At 40.8% G+C, this 18699-nt stretch overlaps 1 protein-coding gene across 2 annotated transcripts in view; it reads right to left on the reverse strand.

Moving 5' to 3' along the window:
• Positions 1–6536: 6536 nt before the first annotated feature.
• PDS5A (PDS5 cohesin associated factor A) overlaps positions 6537–18699 on the reverse strand; it is a 78887-nt gene continuing 66724 nt past the window's right edge. The window contains exons 29-33 of one of the 2 annotated variants that reach the window (XM_021533194.3): positions 18064–18126; positions 13417–13559; positions 12305–12410; positions 9507–9859; positions 6537–7734 (exon numbers count right to left, since the gene is read on the reverse strand). In XM_021533194.3, coding sequence (XP_021388869.2) covers positions 7731–7734; positions 9507–9859; positions 12305–12410; positions 13417–13559; positions 18064–18126 — 669 coding nt within the window. In that variant the 3' untranslated portion in view covers positions 6537–7730. Of the gene's footprint in view, positions 7735–7768; positions 8451–9506; positions 9860–12304; positions 12411–13416; positions 13560–18063; positions 18127–18699 lie in introns of those variants that run through there. The other variant, XM_031504560.2, reaches the window with a different exon arrangement.

An 18699-nucleotide genomic window follows, 5' to 3' on the forward strand; every position in this document is an offset into this window, starting at 1 on the left:
TGCTCCTGTTGTGGGTGGGGAGAGGGACAGTGCCATGGGCTCTTCCCTCTGTGTTTCCCAAAAGCTCTTCTCATAACTGGCAGTTCAAAAGCATCATGATGGTGAATAGTTAAAGCTGCTGCTGACCCTGAGAAGTTTGGGAAGTTCCCTGCAGCTGAGCCACATGACTGTATCAGAGGCTATTCCCATTTTTATAGTTCTGCCTGCTGCTCAGGTGCAGGGGTGGGTAGGAGGGTGCCTTTTTTGGAGGAATATTTTGCTAGTTATACCCTCCTAAAATAGGAGCCAGTTATGCACCAAGACAGATTTTAGTTCAAAAGAAGAACTGGTTGGTCCCATTTCACACTGCAGTCATAACGAAGAGCAGGCACTGGAAATCCTGTCAGAGCCACAGATTAGATTTCCATCAACACAAGGCTGGAGAACAAACACCAAACACTAAGTGGGTCCCAGGTGTTTCTGGTGGTGGCTATCACGTCTTCACCTTGCTGCAAGAAACTGTTGGGTGTGGTTTATCTGTGTAAAAAGTGGCTTAAAGGATCCAAAGGGAATGAAAACACCTGCTATTTTTTTTTTCTGCTAAAGAGGCAAGAAATGAATCCTGTGTATGAACAATTTACTGGGATGGGGGCTTGCTCAATTTGCTTGGCCTATGTGTTGCCCACTATAGCTTATTCCACATTCCAGTCCTTTAATGGTCTGAACCACATCAAAAATACTGGGATAAAGTGTCTCCAGGCAATGCTTATCAGAAGAGAGAACTATTTGGAAGAAAACATGTATGAACAAAAGTAGTTACTAGACGTTCACTGAGTCAGACAATGCTGAGGTGGAGGGAGAAAACAAAAGCACCAAACATTTATTAAAAAACAAAGAGAGAAAGTAATTCTTTGTAAGGTTTGTGTGCCATTCTTTTCACCTGTGAATGGTTCTCATCTATGAGAATTCAGGAAGGGAAAGTGCAGAGTCCTGAACCTGGGGAGGAAAAACCCAGGCACCAGTACAAGCTGGGACAACTGTAAAGCAGCTTGGCAAGAAAAGGACCTGGGGATTTGCTGAACAGGAGCCACCAACCTGTGCTTGTGGCAAAGGCAGCAAACTGCATCCTGGGCTGCACGAGGCAGTGACAGCAGCAGGCTGAGGGAGGTGATGCTGCCTCTGCACAGCCCTGCTGAGACCACATCCAGCACCAATACCAGGCCCTGCTCTGCTGGGATGGGCTGGAAGGAAACAGCTGTCCACACAAGAGACTGTGTACTCAGAGGGCCTGAGTCTGTTAGATGGGGCTGAAAAAGAAGCAAAGAGACACAAAAGGGGCCACAACCTGCAAGAATGAAATGACAAAGCCCTCTTAATAGCAAAAAGGTTAAAAACCTCGCCATCAACCCAAAAGAAGAAACAAAGTATGTTTTGGCTTAAAGGTATGTTTTGGAAAGAAAGCAGCTCAGTGATGCAGAATCAAATGACATTCTGCTATCATTTTGGCCAACTGCTTTGGGCAGCTTCCAAAACCACCCTCATGAAGAATGTGTGCAAGGGAAATGCTTAGAGCAGGAACCTGCTCTGCTCCCCTGGCAACCAGTACCCCCCGCCTGCAGTGCAGCTCCCATTAGGCAGCAGGAAGGGGCTTGTGCACGGCAGGGTAAGTGTTCTTCTGGAGGAGAAACTCACCACCATTTCAAGGCTGAAGAGTGATCAAATAAAAAAATACACTTGAGCTCTTGAGATCTGAAGAATTTGGCAAATCTGTTTTAGTAAATTTAACAGAAGGCCCCTATGCCTCCGATTGTAGCTCTGGGAGTAGAGGTGCCCTCAAAAATGGCTGAACAGCCTGACATACATAGTGGTTCTGAGGGAAAATAAGTGTGTTGGTCAGACACAACATACTTGGAGAGTGTGTGAGGAGATGGGAGTGAGGCAGTGGGGAAGAAGTGGTGCCACAGGCTGGCAGGGCCCATCTCTCTCTCCACAGGCACAAGAAAAGCTCCAGAGAGGAGAAGCCTACAGCCAACCTGGGGGGCTGATGAGTCAAGGGAGTGGATGCAGTGATGGGTGTTTTGCTGTGACCAGTCACCTACAAGGGACGTGATCTCAGGTTGGTATTAATTAGTTGGGAAAAAGTTTGGCCTGGAAATAGGAAAACTTTCCAACTTCCATTCATTTCTCTAGGGATGTATCTATGGCACTATTTGTTTACACTCTCCTATTTAGTTATTTACACACGTTGATACACTCTGAAGGATGATCTCACCAAGGAAGGTATCTGTAACTTGAAGAGCCAGAGATACCAGCACATCTACCTCATGGTCAAACACATCAGGACTGCTGTAAATGCCACCACAATCTTCTATGCACAGTTTGTGAGGGGTTGGTGTTTCCCACATGTGTGTAAAGGATTAAAAATACACCCTATTTCTGCATGGGGGGATGCTGGATCTCCTGCCATGTTTTGTGAGACTCCTCTCAGTCCAAATGGGACTGATGGGTCAGACCTCTGCCATCAGCATAAACCCAGCTTGTTTCTTGTTTGGAGACAGAAACTAGGGCATGCCATGACTCCCCACTTGCTTCACAGCCACTGGACCCAACACCAAAGAAACAGCCATAACCACCTTCCATCTCTTCCTTCAAGAGCTTTGGTGCATCAGTCAACACATCAATTCCTGATTCCAGGTCAATGAGAGAATTAAATGCCTGAAGGAAGAAGCAGAACATGTATTTCTTGTTCTGGAGCATGCCCAGCTTGCAGTATTATGAACACACATCTGAACTCTTGAGGCTGGCAGGGCTATAGGAGGAGGCTCAGTCTTCCAGAACTATTGGGTCAGGCAGGCCTTTTGCCTGAGCTGGCACGTTGCTGAGACTACACAGCTGCCAGCATGACCTACATGAATTACAAATTGGCTTGGATAACTCTTGTGCTCCCAGTGAAAATCAGATGCCTCCTCATGGCTGGATGTCTCCTCACCAAGCAACACAAGACTCACCTGCACAATCCACTTGTGTTGTCCATGGAGGTCTCAGTTCTGCTGACCATGGATAGAGCTGCACAGTTGGTGATGACTCCACCAGGTTCAAAGTTGGATGGCTCCTGAGTAATTTCTTGCCAAAGCTGAAGGGGTCACCATGAGCCTGACTTCCTCCTGTTGGCCCAGCCACTGCAGGCCAAGAGTCCTGGTAAAAAGGCTTTCCCTAGGCGGAGAGAAGATGCTCTGCTGCAAGTCAGAAAGGTCTTTCCAATACGTGAACAGGAGGATCTGTTCCAATGGTATGACTCCCTTTGCCTGATGTGACACCAGGGCTCCCAGGAACAGGCTCACAACATCCCCTAACACGTGTGATGCTGACCCAGCCGGGCTGCAGAGCTGCTCCTGCCAACTGGCCAGTACTGTGGCTGCGCCTTTGGTTTTTCGGCCTGAGTGAGCAGGAGGTCTGAACTGCAACAAGCCTTTGGCTGTCGTCCCACTCCTCTCTTTAAAAGCAGGTGCACATGCCAAAAACTTGCTCATCTCCTTTCAGACAGCAAAAAATAGGGCTGGGAAGCTCCCCCAAGACACAGATTTTCCCATTCTGAATCTAAAGTATACTAGGGAGTGATTTGTGGAAGCAGTCATCCAGTGGGTCACCACACTGACTTGGTGCTAAGGAATCTCTGATGGGAGTACTGGATCATTCACCTGCTTTGGAGTCTCATTTCAAAATAAGAAATAACAGGACATCCTGGATCCACTCTCCTGACTCGGGCTGTGCATCTAGGAAAGGACAGGTTGTCAGCAATCACTTCCAAGTTCTGCTTCTGAGGAAGTTCTATCTTGTTTTCTGTCTTTTGAGGAACTGAGGTAAATCAATCTACAGAATGTGTGGATTAAAAACTCTTCAGGAATGGAAGCTACTTTTAGTCTTTGAAATTTAAGGGTATTTTGTAGTATTGTCTGAGCTTCCTTCTAGCCATCTGAATACTCGGGGTACTCATCGGCGCAATGATTCCCTCCTGTCAGAAATTCAAGCAGGGGAAGCCTTCAAGGGACACAAGTCCTGCTGCTGTACAGGACTTTGCTCTCCCTGCTTGTGAGCCTTGCTGCTCCCTGTGCAAATCTGCTCCCGCACCCAGATACAGCGCCCTGGGCTGAGACCAGCCACTCTGTGACTAATGCTTGGTTATCAGCTCAGTGCACCTGCAGCCAGGCTGGCAAGCAGACTTCACAGCCCAGCTTCCTTAGTTTGGGCTATTTCCCTGAGCACCAATTTGCGATTTGATTTTCAGGCACAAACAGAACTATTACTGCTGATAAAGACAATAACAAAACACACAGGCAAGAGAAGTAGGATCCACATGGATGATTTCTTTAAGAAGCAAGTTTCCTGTGTATTGCAAATGTTTGGTGATCCCAAATCTTTCTTTATCTTTAGAGGAAACAGTTCAGCTGTTACAGCCCCATCAGTTAACTTGACATTCAAGAGCCAGTCTGATGCTGAACTTGGTCCAACAATGTGAGCCAAATATCTACCAGCTCGAAGCACATTTTAGATAACATTTTGTTATTTATCAGTTCTAAAACTTACAGGGCTTTGTCAGCATATGCAGAAAAGGTTTGTAGTGCGTGTTATTTCTCCTGTTTAAGTTCGCTCTAGACAACATTATCTTTTGTATCCAAAACAACTACTCAGATTTAGTTTTGTTGAGTGGAGAGGTTTAATTTAGTACATTACAAAGCATGTTCTCAGAACAGCTTTCCTGTCTTACTGTGATGAAAGCCATGCAGTCCAGGCATCAGAAGAAAAACCAGAAAAAAACAGAAATAAATGCATATCTGCTAAGAAATACAGCCAGACTTTTATAAAGATGGGAACTTAAAAGATGCTAAGAACTTAGCTCTACCTGTGTAACTGAATGTGAAAGCTCAGCACCTTTAAATCCTACACTGGCGAAAAGCCATAAAGACTGGGTTTTATCAGGCTTCCTATTAATTGCACATTAAGAAATCTGAGCATTAGTTTCCTTATTATAATGGGAGAATCCCCACTTGTACAAACAATATTTGAAAACTGATAGATGGCCAAGCCACATGCACACCCCACCCCCCCTTTTCTTTGAAATACTTTGCCTTCAATTCCAGAGTTTTATATTCATTATTCTTTAATAAATCTTCATTTTAAGGCCTCAGCAGCACTGGCAATGCATCTGTGTGTCTGTGTAAGAGTGGTGCTGTGCTCTCTGCCCCTGGCCTGGGCTGCAGCTCTGGCAGGCAGTGCCCAGCCCCACGGCTGCCCTAAGGGCACCAGCAAGGGGACGGGGCAGGCAGGGACTCTGTGCACAGCCCTGGATGGGCAAGTTCTGAAAGAGCTACTGGGGCCACCTTTCTGGTAGGTCTTCTAAGCTGCATTCTGGCTCAGCCTATTCTGCCCAGCATAATTTGCTACATGAATGTACCGACTCTATTGATAATCAGCATATAAAAATAACTCAAATGTCCACATTAAAAAAAAAAAACAACAAACAAACAGGAAAAACCTCAACATAATTCCATCTGGAGAAAGACAATTGAAAGCCATGCTCTGAGCATGGCAGTGAACCTCCAGAAACCTCTTCTAATCTATAGCATTCTATGATGATTCAAAGAGTAATGTGCCATTGTAACTAATTAAAAATGGACCAAAGAAGATATAAAAGATCCAATAATTACCCACTTGACAAAAAACAAAGCTTTTGGAAATAAATCTGAATTATTTGCAAGATGTGTCAAGTCCAGATTTAAGATTGCTGTTAAAGGCACATCATTAAGCACCAGAACTCATTTCTAAGAAAAAGCAAGTTTTTTTTCAGGTAGCACCAGAAAACTTTGAACTAAAACATTTTAAAATTAGTTTAAACCAAAATACTCTAACTTTCATGAGAGGGAAGTATTTGATCAGAGCACTAAAGAGAAACTGCATTACAATCAGTAAATCCACTTTGTGAAGGTTTTCAGTTTTAGAAATAAAACCCTTGATAGATGTGTAATCGAATTATTTTAAAATCTCTCTGTCAAAAGCATTTCAAATCCTTCAGGTCAAAGCACTGCAGGATGCTTTAGAAAGGGAACTGCACACACTGCTTTATGCACAAAGCCTGTTTTCTTGTTACAGAAGAAAAATAACACATCTACACACTTTCTAAGAGAGACTTAAGTCATGTTGAAGAGCACACAGCTGCACCCTACCCACTTCAGGAGCACAAGCAATCCCTAGTGCCGCCAGTTTCTAGCTCTCCTATATGAATCAAGGGATTTCAAAACAATTTGCAGAAGAGAAATGGGGAACTGAGGCACTGGGAAGCAAAGCAAACTCCTCACTGTCACTCGGCACACCAACCCAACACCCTTCACAGGATAAAGCACTGTAACTTCACCTCAAAAACGTAACTTTTAAACTACATTACTGTCTGCATTACAGCTCCTTTGCTCTGCACAGTACTTCTGTGAATGTCCAAGACCATGTACAGATACAGCAATTAAGTTTTCTGTGAAAGAAAAAAAAGTTAGAAAAAGACTGCCACGTGACACCTAGAAGCGTTTATTTTATGCAACAAACTTAAATATGATCATGTGTACATAAAAGTGTACACTGTATCTATGCTGAACAATGCCAGGAAACATAATATTGATGCAACAATCTTCTAAAATAAACATTAAAAAATGAGCCTGGACAGGAAGACAAAATGCAAAACAGACTTACTTCCAATCAGCACAATGCTTAAAATTGAGAGCAATCCTAAACATTTCCAACTTTCCTTAAAAGCTGCCAAAGTCCAACTATTTTTAAAAACTGATTTTTTTTTTTCTTTACATCAATAATAAAAATCTGGTGACAAACATTATAAAATCAAATGCTGGACTGTCTTTACTCCTTTAAAATTTAGAATATTCCAACAGAACCGCAGGAGTAAAAACACTTAAAAGTGATATATGTTTTTATAAAACAAACATCAATATGTACATTTATTGCAAATTATATTAAACTAAAATGGAGGGAAAAATTAAAAAATGAAATGTCTACTTGCGAATTAATAACAAATTTAAGTGATTACTTTCCCACTCTGATAAAAATCAGAAAGCAACATTTATAAAATTGCCACCACATGACTTTTCATAGCAGGGAACTGAAATCTGTACATCTTATTTTTGCAGAAAAGTAGGCAGGCAGAAAGAATTATACATAAAACAGTCTCCAAAAGTAAAGCAAAAAAAAAAAAAAAATTTTTTTCCCTCTAGTCTTGTTTAAAATCCATTCAGTAGACTTCTACCTTTTCTGTGAAACATGGGAATACCTGGCTCTAGGATCATGAATTTTCAATGTCAGTGTAAGGACCTTCTCTGACTTTCTTTAAAAAAAAATGCAGCATGAAAGTTAATGGTGTAAATACACTTTTAAACTCCAGAATGCAGGAACTGGAACCAAGTGTTAAGCAATTTGCTTAATTATTGACTTTTCATAAAAAAAGTCTCTGGGGAAATAAGTACAGATGCTTTTAGCCTCTTTCTCAAGAGTTTCTGCTTTACATTTCCATTGAGAAGGATTAATTTCATGTGAAAGGGAAGCATAGTTTTCCTTCTGGTTTCAGAGCTGAAAGCTGTGTGTTTTGAAGTAATTTCAGTTCCTGTACAGGAAATTTCTGAATCCTAGTTTTTGCAGAAGCTTGGAGCATGCCTTATTTGGCCTTCATTTCCTCCCTTTTGGAGCAAGTTTTCTTTTTACCTTTTTGAGGAGAGAAAAGGAAATGACAGTTAATTGTAAGGACATGGAAATGACAAGTGATTCTGAGTCAAAATCCTACTAAATATTGTTTAGATTTTAGCTTTTACACTCTTTATACTGTGATTCTTCCAACTCCATCTTGTATCTTCTCAACAATTACATGTTTAATTGAATACAACTGAACTTCCTTATTGTCACAACTTCTTGTTAAACTCGAAACTACACAACTTGAATTGTGCATTTTATAATTCCATAACCAAGTAATGTTTTTTCAGCATAAATGTAAACAGTTATCCACTGCTTTCAGTGGAACCAGAAATCAAGAACAGTAACTTGATCTAATTAACTATAATTAACAAGGTTTCTAAAAATAGCCCATTTTACTTCAGAATAGGCAGTACTTCAAATGTTTTCCAAATATTTACAGTAACTTGTACATGTCTACTTAAAAGCAAAAAACCCATTAGAGCTTTTTTTACACACAAATTTCTTTGATTTCTTACTGTACAAACTACAATAAAGAAGTAAAAACAGAGAATTGTCCTATATAAGATGCCTGCTACACCTTAAGGAAGCCTCCCTCTGCTATCTCTGTATCCTCAGTATCTTCCTGGCTGCTCCCACAGGCCTTAAAAAGATCCATTGCATTTTGAGAGTATTCTGAACTTGAGTCTATCTCCAACAGTGAATCTCCATCACTTCCAAGCACCTCGCTTCTGAAAAACGTTAACAATGTTTTGGTATTTTGTCCAAGAAACACTTGAGATATTACACATTTTAAAGATGTTATCTGATACAGTAGCATATTAAAGACTATGGACAGTGCTATTTGTTCTTTTGAAGACTTGAAGAAATGTGACATATTAAACAAGCATTGCAAGGCAGTACACTCTTGACAGAACATTTTACTGGTGTATAAAGCTTACTCTGGGAACAAAAGGTAAAACTATTTTTGTTCAAGGTTCTCTGCAAGATCTTCAACTTACAAATCTCCAGAAAGAAACTATTCCAATGATTCTTTCTTTAATTAATTTGTGACTCCTTAGAGCACACTGGTTTGCAGACCTTGTTGCTCTCCCACTTTGGATTCTTTTGCATTAATTATGTACCAGGTCCAGCAAAAAAGCTTCTCATGTTAATGTACATTATGATTTACTTGTACTGTAAACCAGTCAACAAGTTTAAACACTAAAGCAGCCCAGGTTATCATCCAAATGCTGGTTTGTAGTTTACAAAGTTAGAAATGTTAATTTTCAGTTACTTAAAATAGACATTACAGTACTGCTAACATTAAAACATAATGTTAGAATAATACCAGAAAATAGCTACAGTTGGCATTACAAATTTTCCTGTGCATTAAAGACAGTTAGTTTCCAAGCCTTTGCTATCAGTGAAGGGAAGCACAGCAGAGTAGCCAAATGCCCACATGCCTGGCATTAATGAATGCACTGAAACACTATCAACTCTTAGTTCCTTTAGACAGCAATTCTAGTAAGGGGAACCAGAATACATAAAAATAACATTTGGTGAAAACAGGTGAAATTTATCCTGTTCTGACCAAAAAAATTATTTTCTCCAATTCCAGCTGCCCAGGTACTTTGGAAAATAGAATTCAATGTAACATATGGTTGCAACATCTGCTGTGGTTTAGTTGTGCCCTTCTTAACTATGCTAGGTCTGTTATAATTGTAAACTCAGGGTCTGACTTTAGACAGGAAAGAACTCCGCCCCCCACACACACCCCCCCCATGCATTTAATTATTTATTTTTACCTCTGTAGATCAATCTGTCTCTGTGCTGCTGCTGGCTTTTTTGCTGTGTCTTGCTGTTTTGGTGCTTTGGCATTACCTGCCTCCAAACTCCCTGGACCTTCTTGGTTGGCTGCTGCCCTCTTCCTTCCCCTGACAGGTGGTTTATTTGTTTCCTCGTTTTTTGCACTAGTACCCTGAGGTTCTGGTTTGGTTGGTCGCCCTCTTCTGGTTTTTGCTGCAAGCGATGGGCCTGTTTCTTCTACACTTTTTTCTTCTGCTTTTTGATGAATATTCTCAGTTCCAGATGCTGTTGCTGTTCTTTTTTTCCCACGTTCAGTGCTATTTCCTTGTGTTGTCTGATCAGAATTAATCTCCTAGAAAATAAAAATCATGAATGTGAAGAAAAAAGATTCCCAGAGACAAACCCAAACTGCTACCTCCTTCCATCAGAAACACGAGTTTTTAAAATTCTAAGTTAAGTATTGTGATGAAAACACATCACATGGTCTTAGACTTAGCAGTATGTTTTACTAAATGGGATTTTGGACCTTATCCTTGCAAAAGTATTTTCTACATTGTGTGTAATGTTAGTAATTGCACACAATCTATCTTTTAGTGGTGTGAGAAAGATTACAATAAGAATAATTATCTTTATGAGCTCCTCCCATTATCATTTTTCTGGACAAGGTCCTTTTACTGTCTCTTTGTCAAATGACAAAAGAAAACTGAGGAGCAAAATAATTATTTCAGTACAGGAGTATTTACTATTTACTTCCATACATGCAAAATTTGAGACCAGCATTCAGTAAAGGTGCAGTTTATTGAAGACCTAAGTGCCAGTAAAGAAAAACTCAAGGGAATAAAAAAGTGAGATCACACTAAAAATGAACTTGCTATGTTTGTTAATTCTTCATCATGTCTGAATAGGTATGGCCTACATGCATGTTCATCTCCACACACTGAACAAGGTAATGAAGTGATTGAATACCATGAAAAGGTGTTTGTATATGTGAAACAGAAAGAATTAACAATGTACTTCTCTACACAGAGCAGTGTTCATATGGAATCAAAGAGGAAGTAACTGGATGCTAAGCCTGCATTCAAACACTGACTTCCAAGCCAGCCAGGAGAAGGGATAGAGAAAAGGATACTGAAGAAGTATGGCTGGAATGACTTAGCAATTTCAAACAAACCAATGCCACTATTCTATGTGCTGTATCTGAACCAAGGACTTTTTTTGTTAAATATTCTACTATTATTTCTTATGTGTTCAAATCAGTCAGGCAATCTGTAACCTTCACTATTGTTCCAGAAGCTTCATAGTAGACACTTACAATTGCTATTCATATAAACTTCAGATTCTCTGAAATTTCAACTTCAAGAACCTAGAAAGCATTTTTGAAGATTTACTTTATATGTGCTTTGCCTATTTTTTCTGTATAATTATACAAATAAAAAACACTTGCTTATTACTCTGATTTAATCTAATAAAAAGAAATTAAGGAGATATCTAACTTCTTTAAAACGCTAAATCAACTACATATCCCTACATTATTACAAAAATCTATTTTAAATCGCAGAATCATCTAGGTTGGAAGCAATCTTCAAAAACCATCTTGTCAAACATCTTGACAGTGGGGCCTCAGTGATTATCCAGGGCCCTGGCAAGTTCAAGCCATGAACACTGATAATCCACCACTTTTCTGGACAGTCTGTTCCAGTGTTTAAATTTCTCCACAATGTTTTGGGGATTTTTTGTACTTTTTTTCCTGCTTGCATCCAGACAGAATTCCCCCGAAGCAACTTCTAGTAGCCTGCTGTTCTTCCAGCAAGCAGCCTTGAGAATACTTCTTTCCATCAATCTTTTCCATAAATACCTTTTAGATGTTGAAAGACTGATTGATCGTCTCCAAGGCTTCTCTTCTCTAAGCTGAACAAACCCAACACTTCAAACCTTTATTCCCACAATAACTTTTCCATGCCTTAATCATCTTGGTGCCCCCCCTGCAAGGCTTCCTCCAGTTTTTCAGTATCTGCATCAAACTGGGGAGGATACGGTACTCCAGGTATGGCCTAATGAATGCCAAATGGAGCGGAATAACCACATCCTTCTATCTGCTGACTACTCAGGACACAGCTTGCTGTCCTCACTGCAGCCAAGGCACACAGCCAGCTCATGCTCTGTTGGTTATCCACTGGGGATGGTCCCCCAGGTCCTTCCAGACAACCTGCACTCCAACCAGGCAGATCCCAGCATGTGGTACAGCTGCTTGAGTTTAATCTATCCCAGGTACAGGACTCAACTGTGTTAAAATTTATGCTATTGTATGTTTTATAAGTTAAAAAATCATTATGATTTACACATGGTGTTCTCTCTTTAATGGAAGGGGGGTGAACCATACAATATATTTTTAAATTAATATTTTAGTTGTGACAAAATTCAAAGTTAGATGTTTATTTCATGCTGTAGGACCACTTGACGTCTTCTTGGCAGTAATTTCAGTTGAAGCTACTACTGATGTAAACTTTCATTCTGAGTCCCAGGCTCACCTGTTACTTGTACTGGAAAACGCAGGATAAATGCAGGAATACTTCAGAATTGTAGAGAAGAATGATATCCATTCAAATGAGTGCTGGGTAAAATAAATGGCTATTTTGAAGATGTGGGGTCCTCTGTCAGGCTAGAAAACTGACACAACTATATGAAATGAAACTGGATGTTACCAGTTCCTCAGAGACTACCTGCAGTGCTGTGTACTGAAAAAACCCCCAATGTCAAGCGTATTACAGACATCAGTCCATAAAATCCCTGGACATACCTTGTTTTTCACAGGTTCTGTCTTTGCTGGTGTGACTGAAATAATCCTCACAGGATTTTCATCATTTTCACTGACTCCAGTTTCTGATATATCTGAACTTTGTTCCCTGGGAACATCATGGAAGACATAATAAAAATATATCAAAAAGAAGAAAAATGTTTTGAATTATTGGGGGTAAAATAAAGGAGGTAAGGGGAATCAATGCAATAGGCTAAATTAGTTTAAAAACAATTGAATTTACCAGACTCCACACACAGATTTTATTTCCCAGAACTGGGAAAAGGTCTGAAAGGAATTGGCTGGTCATTGAGCCAAATCCCTTACCATAGATACACCACTGTATAATGACTTTTGCAAACTTAGGACCAGAGCTTTAAAACAGGCTGTGTTCTTTTTCCAGATAGAAAGAGCCAGTACTGGAAAATGTAGTGAAGAATAATAAACACCAATAATGCCCCAACTTCACAGAAAACAAAAGAACACAAAAGAAAAAAGTAAGAGTATTACAACTTCTATCATGCACACTTTACAGAATAAATTTTGAACAGTTATACTTCCCTCTGGTCTTATGAAATATAGCAGCTAGAGTTGACTTTCTCTGCTTTCTTTAACCCTTTATTTTAGTCAGGTAATCAATTCCAAACCAAACTGAACAATATGAAAATATGAAAGTATAAACTGTGTCTCCAGATTTACAACAAATTTTAAAACTCCGCATCAATATAAAAATAGTGTTTGCTAGAAGAAACACTGAGTATTACCATCATATGTTGCATCATTCCACTGAGACCCTGGCTGCTTCAACAAGCTCTTTTTATCATACTTTATCTTACACATATCAGAATATCCAATCTATATCAAAAAAGTTTTTTGTTTCCAGTCAGAATTAATCTTGATTTATACATCAAAACACCAACCACACAAACAGAACCAAAAAGCAAGTATGGAGATTTTACCTATTGAGAGCTATTACATTTTCTAAAACCACACAAAATAAGGATACTCTTCCAACATTTAGCACACACACCAAATCATCTCCTGTCCTAAAACTTGCAAGCACAGTGAACACCATTAAGTGAAGAGCTGATGAAAGAAATGTTGGACTTCCGTACCTTGATCTGTTTCCTGCAGAAGAGCTCATCAGCTCAGAGTTTACACTGCTTCCAGTCTCTGATCCTGTAGTCCTAATATAAGGTCTCCTTCCAGTTGCAGATAATGGTTTGTTTACTGTACCTAATACACCAGTTGGTTTTGGCTAGAAAAAAAATGTTTATATCTTAAAAAATGCAAACTTCAGATACATATTTAATTTTACAAATATTTGCTTGGGTATTTAAAAACACTTTTCCTGGGCTAACAGTCTTGATCACAATGCCAGCAGTTTAGAGCTACTAACCTTGTTTTTACTTCAAAAACCTTGTTTATCCTTTTACTTGTAATTTAAGAGCACTTCATCAACTGCTCTTCTCTCTCTCAATGCTTTGAAGATGTAGCAGCTGGAGAAGTCTCAACAAAAGCCAAAATGTTAGGCAATATTAGAGTTGAGAGTCTCTGGGTTAAGTGTCCTGGGTTGACTGTATGATGCTTTTATCCCCAATCATCTTTCTGTTTATGCTGAATAATAAGATTGCACCTTTAGGACTTGTTCCAGGAGTGAAGAGGGGGGAAGGAGAAGTGTGCAGTTTGTTTTCAGAAACAACACTCACTCCTCCACATTCCTGCTCCTGAAATGTGTTGTCTGCAGACGGACAGACAGCGAGACAGATCTCTCCTCTGCTTTTAGTTAGTTTTAGCTAGCTGAGGCAAAGAAGTTCCCTGGACTGTGTCTTTTTCCTTTTCTATGGACCTGTTCAAACCTGCTCTGGACTGAACACCCAGGAGAGCACCGGCAGCTCGCACCTGTGGCCCACTGGGCCGGGCCTGGGCTGTGGCATTTCCAGCGCCAGAGGGACTGATAAGAGACTGAGCAAGCCCAGCTGCAACCCATGGAGGGAACTTTCTGAGTTTGTCTCTCTTTTTTTGGTTGAGGTTTTATTGTTTAATATTGTTTAGTTTTGTTTGGTTTAATAAACAGTTTTTCCCACTTTTCTCCAAGGAGGTATTTTTTCCCAAACCGGTTGCGGGGAGGGGCCGGTTGAATCTGCTTCCTAGAGGAACCTCTTTGGGGGTTCTCTCCCAAATGTGCCCTGAACCAGGACAGTAAGGATGAATGGGAAAGCAAATAAAGCAGATGTTGTTGTGGGAGTCTACTACTGAGCACCCAGCCAGGACGCTACTAGCAATGCATAATTCTACAAGGAATTACAGGACCTTCTGGATCAACTGCCCTTGGCCTTATGGACAACCTTGGCCCTGTATGTGGGGGACAGCAGACTTTGGGTGCTGTAAGACTTTTGGGTGCTCTGAGAATGTGCTTTTGAAGGTACTGTGATCTATGGACGCTGGTTACTTTTTAGCAACCATCTCTTAAAGCACAGGAGCAGGCAATTGCAAAGTGTAAGATGTCAAGCAAGTGAGGCAGAAATTTAACCTGGCTGAGCAGGGATGTTCTTCTGGAACTTAGGCAGAAAACAAGAAGTATACAGTATTTGGAAGCAATGACAGACAACATGGCAACACTACAGAAATGCTGTCTACCATTGCAAGGAGAAAATTCTTGTGGCCAAAGCTTGATTAGACTTCAAGTTGGCCAGCACCATAAAGGTCACAAAAAGGGCTTTTTAAGATATGTCAAAAGCAAAAGGATGATCAGAGATAACATGGGGACGTTACTTGATGAGGCTGGTCACCTCACAAGCAGGAGGTGACAAAGCAGAAATATTTAACTCCATCTTTGCCTCTGTCTTCAATACCAATGATGGGCCCTGGGACCCCCAGACCCCTGTGTTGCAACACTATGTCTAGGGGGAATGATAAACAACCCCAGTTCCCTCAGCTGCTCCTCATAAGACTTGTGGTTCTAGACACTTCACTCATTTTGCTTTCCTTCTTTGGACATGCATTAAACTCAGCTACTCAGTAAATAGAGCAAAAAAATTACTGTATTAAAATAATAATATGCTTAAGTAAATACCATGCAGAATTAGCACTAGGATTATGCAGTCACTGAACATGTGTCCAGTAACAAGCCTTTTCTACAGAGATTGCTGCTTTTTTTGCTAGCCAATGTTTTCCAGCATCTGTAATATCTTTCTCCTGTCTGCTCCATCATAACTTTCACCCACAGGAATTATATTTTCTTCTAGGGAATATCTTAATTTATTAACTTGGCCTCTAAGGAAATGTAAAAATATATGAAGAATGTTGTATGCCATTTATGAAAACTTCCTTGACTGCTCTCCAGGGACAAAATATAAAACTTCCTGTTGCCTACTCAGCCTGAGCACACGGGTCAAGTCATCAGCCACAGCAAGATCTAAAACGTTGTAAGTGCATCAGAGAACCCCAAAGAGATTGTGTTTACTTCTTAATCATATTTATATAATTATATGCAGAAAAGTAATATAAAAATGTAACATATATAAAAATGTAATAGTTAAAACTCAAGCTGGCCACTGCAATGGAAGACAATAAAAAAATTTTACAAATACATTAACAAAAGGAGGGCCAAGGGAAACCTCAATGTTTTACTGGACATGGAGTGGAACATGGTAACCAAGGACAAGGAAAAAGCTGAGGGATTTAATGCCTTGCCTCTTTAACAGAAAGGTCAGTTATACTTGGGTTACCTAGCCCTGAACTGCTAGACAGGGACAGGGAGCAGAACAGATCCCTTGCAATTCAGGAGGAAGTAGCTAGTGGCCTGGTGAGCCACTCTGACACTTCCAAGTCCATGGGGCTGGATGGGATCCCCATGGGTGCTGAGGGAGCTGATGGAAAAGCTCACCAAGCCACTCCATCATTTTTCATCAGTCCTGGCTAATTGGAGAGGTCCCAGATGACTGCAGGTTGGCCACTATGATGCCAATCTACAAGAAAACCAGAAGGAGGATCTAGGAGATCTACAGGGCTGTCAGCCTGATCTTGGCAGCCAGGAAAGTTATGGATGATCTGTTGGTTATCTTGAGTGTGATCACATGGTGTGTACAGGGGAACATGCCTAGCCAGCATGGATTTAGGAAAGATGGGTCCTGCTTGAGCAACTTGATCTCCTTTCATGATCAGATAACCTACCTAGTGGATGAGGAAAGGCTCTGGGATGTAGTCTACCTGGACTTCACTAAAGCTTTTAACGTTGGACAAGCTGGCAGCATGTAGTGTGGACAGTTGCACTCCTCACTGGGTTAAGAGCTGGCTGGGTGGCCAGGCCCAGGGAGTGGTGGTGAAGGGTGCTACATTCAGCAGTGGCCGGTCACTACTGGTGTTCCTAAGGGAGTGTTAGGCCCAGTCCTGTTTAGTACCACTGCTGATGATCTGAACTACAGGACTGAGTGCCCACTTAGTTCACAGATGACACCAAGTGAGTGGCAGTACTCTCTGCTGGAGGGCCAAGGGCTCTGCACAAGGACCTGGACAGGCTGGATCAATTGGCCAAGGCCAGTGCTGTGGTGTTCAACAAGGCCCCCTGCCAGGTCCTTAGGTCACAACAAGCCCAGGCAGTGCTTGAAGAGTGGCTTGAAAGCTGCACAGTGGAAAAGGACCTGGGAGTACTGGCTGAGAGCTGCTGAACATGAGCCAGGGTGTGCCCAGGTGGCCAAGGCCAATGGCATCCTGGCCTATGTCAGCAACAGTGTGGCCAGCAGGACCAGGGCAGCGACTGCCCCTCTCTACTCAGCACTGGTAGGCCACACCTTGAATCCTGTTCCCAATTCTCGGTCCCTCACTGTAAGGACATTGAGGTGCTGGAGTGAGTCCAGAGAAGTGCTATGGAAGTGCTGAAGAGTCTGGAAGAAATCTTATGAAGAGCAGCTGAGGGAGCTGGATGTGTTTAAAACTCTTTACAATGCCTGAAAGGAGGTTGTAGCCAGGTGGGGAGTGGCCTCTTCTCCCAGGCAGCTAAAGACAGAAAAGAGGAAATGGCTACAAGCTGTGCCAGAGGAAGTTGAAAATCAGGAAAAATTCCTTCACTGGAAGGACTGTCAGGCATTGGAACAGACTGGCCAAGGATGTGGTAGAGTCACCATCACTGGAAGTATTGAAGAAATACTCAATATGGCATCTACTGCTGTGGTTAGTTGATACGGTGGTGTTTGGTCAGTGGCTAGAATAAATTATTTTGGAGGTCTTTTCCAACCTTAATGACTCTGTGCTATCTCCTACTGTTGTACCCAACCTGATTCTGCATCATGTTTTGAGAATCCTCTCCCAGAGGTGCTTTGCTTTGCAAATAAAGGATGTTAGAATCACAGAACGTCTCCAGCTGGGACTCTCTGAAATAGATGTCCAAAAGTGCATAGACATTTGCAGCTGAATTTGACAGCCTTAAAAACTATATTAAAAATACTACAACTGAAAATTTAAGATCAGCAATGCTAGTGGTATCACAATTCTCTACATGCATCATAACTTTACGCCAAGCTTACTTCAGTAATAGAAGAAACTGCAATCAAGACCCTCTACCTCAGTGCACAGATTAACAATCTTGGTGTTGTGTACTCATCGGGTATCATGTTCAACAAATTAATTATATGTTGTCAAACAAAAGAGTTACAAATCAATGTACATGAACTCTTAATATAATTTTAAAACTGTAACAGTCCAGAACACTCTAAAAATCACAAGTAATAGTCAAAGACTTGCAACTTGTCAAAATACAGTACCTTTCCTGTCAAAAGAAGAACCCTTGTCTCTTCTGAAATGTAATTCCTGTCATTGCAGAAATCCTGCATAAAAATAAAAATTAGTTTGTATTTGATGTCTCAATCTCATGTCCTTGTTTTTTTTTCTATATACTACACTCAACTAACTACTCAGATGCAATTATCAAGAGTTACACATAATTCACACCATGCAACCTGCTGACCATGAATCAATCTAACAAAAATAGGTCAAACTTGTATTTTGGTGGAGATTTGCAGTGAGCATTACTGAATGATCGTATACCATATCTGAAATTGGGATGAAACTGACAAGAATTTTTTGAAATTATGCAAAATTGCTCTCCCTATTTGTTCACTTGTACATTTTTAATGAAAGTCTTAACAGCGGAAGAGAGGTGCCATTTTCTCTAAACAAGCTGAAAGTTGTTACTTTTGTCACTGAGTATCGGAGTTTACACAGACTGAAATCCTGTAACTGAATAAAGGCACCAGCTCACTGTTACATGGCATCTGCCATTTCACAATTAAATAGAAAACTAATTTTGCTTAAACAGACCCTGGAAAGGCTGTTAATTAACAGCCTAGGGCACTGAAAGATGTCAGCCAGTACATTCTCCAGGACAACTAAACATCAGG

Source organism: Lonchura striata, chromosome 4, assembly GCF_046129695.1.
Source record: "Lonchura striata isolate bLonStr1 chromosome 4, bLonStr1.mat, whole genome shotgun sequence".
Lineage (NCBI taxonomy): Eukaryota > Metazoa > Chordata > Aves > Passeriformes > Estrildidae > Lonchura > Lonchura striata.